This window comes from Manacus vitellinus, unplaced genomic scaffold, assembly GCF_001715985.3.
Source record: "Manacus vitellinus isolate BGI_N305 unplaced genomic scaffold, ASM171598v3 scaffold_129_pilon, whole genome shotgun sequence".
Taxonomy (NCBI): domain Eukaryota; kingdom Metazoa; phylum Chordata; class Aves; order Passeriformes; family Pipridae; genus Manacus; species Manacus vitellinus.
In genome coordinates this window covers 321737-327188 of record NW_021938948.1, presented here as the reverse complement: position 1 = coordinate 327188, position 5452 = coordinate 321737, and the positions used below count along the sequence as shown (strand labels likewise).

General features: G+C 56.1%; 1 protein-coding gene across 1 annotated transcript; it reads right to left on the bottom strand.

Moving 5' to 3' along the window:
• Nucleotides 1–18: 18 nt before the first annotated feature.
• On the bottom strand, nucleotides 19–5214 carry ACVR1B (activin A receptor type 1B). The gene is made up of 7 exons (XM_029965988.1): nucleotides 4951–5214; nucleotides 3762–4010; nucleotides 2824–3054; nucleotides 2113–2280; nucleotides 1417–1573; nucleotides 821–945; nucleotides 19–203 (listed from the first exon to the last, which is right to left on the bottom strand). Exons 1-7 carry the CDS (start codon nucleotides 5123–5125, stop codon nucleotides 19–21), a joined length of 1290 nt encoding a protein of 429 aa, XP_029821848.1. The 5' UTR covers nucleotides 5126–5214.
• Between the last annotated feature and the right edge of the window lie 238 nt (nucleotides 5215–5452).

The window sequence follows — 5452 nt, the reverse complement described above, 5'->3', positions numbered from 1 at the left end:
TGAACAATCCCAGTTCTCTCAGCCTTTCCTCATGGCAGAGGAAGGGGAGGTGAGGATGGAAGCCGACCTCACCTCGTAGCTCTGCCACCAGTTGGGGATGTTGGGCCGTAATTTCTGATCACACACGACCTTCCGCATCTCCTCGATGGAAGGATCAGAGGGTACAAGGTCGTAGTAGGGAAGCTGATACTCCTCATGGATACCTGGAAGGCAGAGAGGGGGAAAAATGCAATTCCTGGAGAAGGAATCACGGCCACAGAGCTCGCTGAAGGCAGGCGGGTTTGGGCTCCATGACTCACTGCTGAGATGCGTCAACACTTTGCACTTATTTAGAACAGAAACGCAGAATCTGGGATTTGGGTTTACAGGAAAAATTCAGGGAAAATAAAATGCAGCTGCCCAAACTGGAACAGAGTCAGCGGGCTGGGATCAGCACCTCCCAGCACGGAGCCAGGGTCACCAGATCTCAGTGGCAGTGGGGCTGTCACACGTGGGACAGTGGGGCTGTCACACGTGGGACGGTGCTGCAGCTGCACGTGCCAAAACATCTATACTGATCTGGGGGAAATCCCCCACCAAGGGGCACCACCATGTCCTTAAAATCCATCCAAAGGAACACCAGACACCAGTGGGAGCATCAACCCCCATGTCCCCACACTGGCCAGGCTCAGCAGCAGTCGTGGGTCACCTCTGCTCCTCCCTCAGTGGCAACACACAGGGATATGTCCTTCCACAGTCCTGCTCTCCCTCAAACTTCCCCAACAGCAAAGGGAGACCCAGGAGCAAGCAGAGCCCATGGCACAGCACACCAAGGTGTTACCTCCTGCGTTGCACCTTCGGGCAATCTCCCAGTAGACCAGGCCCAAGGCGTAGATATCGGCACATTTAAAGGAATCGAAATGCTTCATGTTGATGGTTTCATCCAAGACTTCTGGGGCCATGTATCTGCAGGCAGAAAGGAACAGCGTGTTCATTCAGAGAGGGAATTCTCTGGAAGGTAGTAACTGATCTGTTTTCCCCACACAGCACTTCCCAGCAGACCAAACTCTGCATGGCACAGCCAACCATCAGAACAGAACTGGGCCCCGTGGTCTAACAGAGCAAAGAAAATAACTCCTAAACAACAGCAGGAAGGGAAAAGAGGTAAAAAGAGGTTTTTGTGTCCCCAAAACACATCAGGCTCCCAAGAGCAGGTTGGCCAAGCCTGTTGCCAGGTATAGGCTCCCTGGTGCTGGGTTTACGTGGCTGGCCCACCCCTCTCAGACTGAAGGTACTGATGTGTCTTTGGGCATCAACCTGGGCACATTTCCCTGTGAGACACTGGGAAATGCTGAACACAGAGAATTCCCCCAGTGCTCAACCAGCAGCTCAGGCATTTCCAGTCTCACTCTGATGCCTCTGAGTGTGTTTCCCTACCGTTTGGTGCCGACCCTCTGATTGGGTGCGATATCAATGGTGTCGGTGACGGAGTCGTGCCGGACAGCCAGGCCCAGGTCAGCGATGGCACACGTGCCGTTCTTCTTCACCAAGATGTTCTTGGATTTCAGGTCTCTGTGAGCAATCCCAGGTTTCCCTAAGAGAGCAAAACAAAAAGCAGCGAGGGTCAAACTGGGGAAATCCGTTTGTCGAACCGGCGCGGAGGCAGCGCCGGATTTCAGGGCGTTAAACCCGGTGTTGCAACACATTTTCCTGTTTGGATCCATGAGGGACCGGGGCAGGGCTGCGGTGGGAAAAGGCTCCGGTGGCGTTCCGGAGGCGCCGCTGATGCAGTGGCATCCAGAGGCCTCAAGAGGGACGTGAACTCCACGTCCCAGCACAGGTGCGGCCCCACCGACGTCAGGAGTTTGTGCTGGTGCTGCTGCCTGCGCTCACATCCCACCCAGGCAGCGCCAATTTTAGGATGGGATGTGAAATGGTGATATAACTCCCGGGAGCGAGCGCCAGGATAACCCACTTCCCAGCCAAAGCAGCCGCTCTATTTCTGGTCAGGAAGGACCAGCCGAAGCCGGGCTGACTCACAGGCTCAGGCAGGGTTTGCTGGGCAGCACATCAGCCCCCCCTGAGCAGTCCTGCTTTAGCCTCCCCCTCGAGGATTCCCAACTGGGCTCTCACCCTGAGTGCCCACGATCTCCATGTGTAGGTGGGCCAGCCCGCTGGCAGCAGACAGGGCGAGCTTGATCATGCCCTCGATGGTCACCGTGTAGCGGTTCAGGTAGTCGAAGAGGGACCCGTGCTCGTGGTAGTCGGAGACGAGCCACAGCTGAGTCCACGTCCCGTTATCTGCAGCAGGAAGGAGACGGAGCTCAGGCAGGTCCCACACATCATGGAGCAGCCCCCACCCTTCTGGGACAGAGCAGAGCTGCTGGATAAGGCTGCACTGATCAGTCAGCCTGGGGCAAGTCAGGGAGCAGAAATGGCTCCTATCAGAAAGAGCGTGGCCAGCAGGACCAGGGCAGTGACTGTCCCCTTGGGCTGGGTGCTGGTGAGGCCACACCTCCAATCCTGGGGTCAGCTTTGGGCTCCTCACTCCCAAAAGAGACACTGAGGGGCTGGAGTGTGTCCAGAGATGGGAATGGAGCTGGGAGGGCTCAGCCTGGAGAAAAAGAGGTTTGGGGGGGACCTTCTTGCTCTCCACAGCTTCCTGGCGGGAGGGGCTGCCAGGTGGGGGTCGGGCTCTGCTCCCAGGGAACAAGGCACAGGACAGGAGGAAATGGCCTCAAGCTGTGCCAGAGGACATTTAGATTGGATATTAGGGAACATTTCTTCATGGAACAGGCTGCACCCAGGTGAAGCCTCCGCTCCCGGGCCCGAGGCACCTCTTACCTTTGTTGTCCGCAGCAATAAATCCCAGGATGTTCTCGTGCCGCAGCATCACAGTTTGGTAGATCTCTGCCTCCCTGAACCAGGAGCGCTCCTCACGGGAGGAGAAGATCTTCACGGCCACGTCGCCCCCACGCCACCTGCCTCGCCACACCTCCCCGAAGCGGCCTTTGCCGATGATCTCCTGCAGGACAATCGTCCGAGCCACGGTGCGCTGGACAAACAGCGGCAAACCTGGGCACAGGGGACGGGCAGGAATGAACCCCTGTGGCAGCAGCAGAACCTCCTGAAACCCCAGAGCCTGGAGAACACCCTCGAAGCCGGCAGGCTCCACGGCTGATAACAGCCAGCAGCCTGAGCAAGGCCCAAAGCAGGGGATGGTGGTGGCTCCTGCGTGGGCTGTGCCACTGCTCAGGCAGCATCTGCATTTCGCTTTGAAGCAGAGGAGCAGGCAGGGAACTCCTGCTCCACGGCACATCAAAGGAATTTCAGCCTCAATATGCAAAGAACGGAACTCATTTAAGTCAGGTTCTGCTAAAAAGCAGAAAACCCCCTGAATTTCTCTCAAGAAAGGAGTCCCAACGTCGCTGCCATGGCTTGTGGAGAGCAGGGAGCTCACCTGCCCACAGCGTGCATGGAAGAGATCCCAAACACTTTGTACAGAGCAGCAGATGTGCTGCTGAAGGTTTATTCCCCGGGCAAATACCAGGTTCTGACATTCTCTGCCTCTGTGGGTTTTCCTACAGTTTCCACCTGCTGGAAAATTCCTTTCCTTCTTTAACCCAACACTGACACAGGGTGACCACACGACTGAATTTAACCCTCCCTCCAGGTTACTCATGCCAAACACCCTGAACACCCCTGTGCAAAGCCGTGGCAACCACGAGCCCGAAGAGACAACTCCAAGTTCTCCTCGGTCACTTCCCGCCGTCCCACAGTACCTGAGCCTGAGCCGGAGGTGGAGAGATCATAGACCAGATCTTGCAAGGTCTTATCCTTGGAAAGGCACATTTCACAGGAGGGGTCCTCCATGTCGAGCCGCTGGCGGTTGTGATAGACTCGCTGGTGGTGATGGAACACAAAGACCACGATGATCATGACGACGAAGACGAGGAACACGGGCCCGGCGATCACCGCCACCAGCTCCACGGGACCCCAGCTCGACGGGGGCTCGTTGTCCTTCAGGTGCCCTTGGCAGGAAAGGGAGAAGAAGAACAGACGCTTTGAGAAAATTATCACTCCCTCGAGGGCTTTCTTCTTGTGTTTTAATTATTCTCTCAGAGCCTGGACAATTTTAGCTCGCTGTTCCGGGACATCAACACGGGGCTGATCGAGGCACCAGGCAGGCAAAATGCAGCTGGAACCCCCAAAAGAAAATGGACCTGGGATCAGGGATCGTGGGCATTCACTGTTTTAGAGGATGGGAGCCTGTCCTGGGCTGAATCTTCCAGAACAGTCTGCAGTTCACCTCCCACTTGAACTCAACCAGTCGGTCAGGGTTCATTGCTCCCTCTCTGCCCTTTGCCTTGCAACAACCAGTGAGCCTGCACCTGAAGGCAACAATTAAATTTTTGTCATTTTGAGCCCAAATAAGACCTCCCCCCTGCTCCTGAGGAAAATGACTCTGCAGTCTCCACAGCACCCACTAGAAAGCAGCCCAAAACGGAGAGCAGGAGGTAGGAGGAAGCACCACATGCCCTCTGTGGCCCAGGAATGAGAAGCAGACATTTCCCACACCCTCACAGAGGCAGGGCTGCTTCCCCTTGGTGTATTCTGAGCCCAGGCACCCTCCACCCCCCACACACTTTGCTCTGAAGCTGCTGCAACGTTCCCATACTCGTGTTCAGCGCTGAAAAGATCTGGAGTCCTGGAAAGGAAGCAACTCCAGCTGATAAAGGCAGGTCCAGCTCAGGGCGGGCTGTGCCTGGGGAACACACGCACATTCCCATTTTAATTTGAAGTAGTTTGTTATTTCCACTTTACAGATGAGGGAAACAAACCCAGTGCTCGAGTTCACACATCGACCAAAGGGAACGAGCGAAAACAGGGCCGAGAACTGCGAATTCCCAATCCCAGACGGCCCCTCTCCTCCCCACTTCAAACACCCGACTTATCCCGCTCTCCACTCACCGCTGGGAACCATTAAATCAATTTTGTTGCAGAAGTCGGAGTAGCAGCAGTGGGTGTTCCGCAGATCCTCCGAACTCAGACAATAGAAGGGCTTCCCCGCAGGAATCAACTTGGCCTCGGGGATGCAGGTCCGAACGTGGTGCTTGACCCCGTCCAGGTTGAAGACCGAGACCATGCAGGCGCCGTCTGTCTCGCAGGTGGAGTTGGCTTGTTTGCAGTCGGAGCACAGACATGTCAAAGCTGGAAACAAAACCAGAGCGAGCCCTTAAAACCCACCGAGAGCGAAAGCGCGGACGAGAGGGAGCCTTCCCCAAACTCTCCGTTTTGGAGGGGCCGTTCTCAGCCTCTTGAAGAACAGCACAAGTCACAGCTCAGGACTTCAGGCCTGCAAGAACCCAATTTCAGCACAAAACCCAGCGTGGAGGCAGAGGAGCCTTTCCAGGAGGTGCCTGCCCAGGCAGCCCTTTGCCTGCCCCTGTTGCAACCACCACCGGCCGTGCCC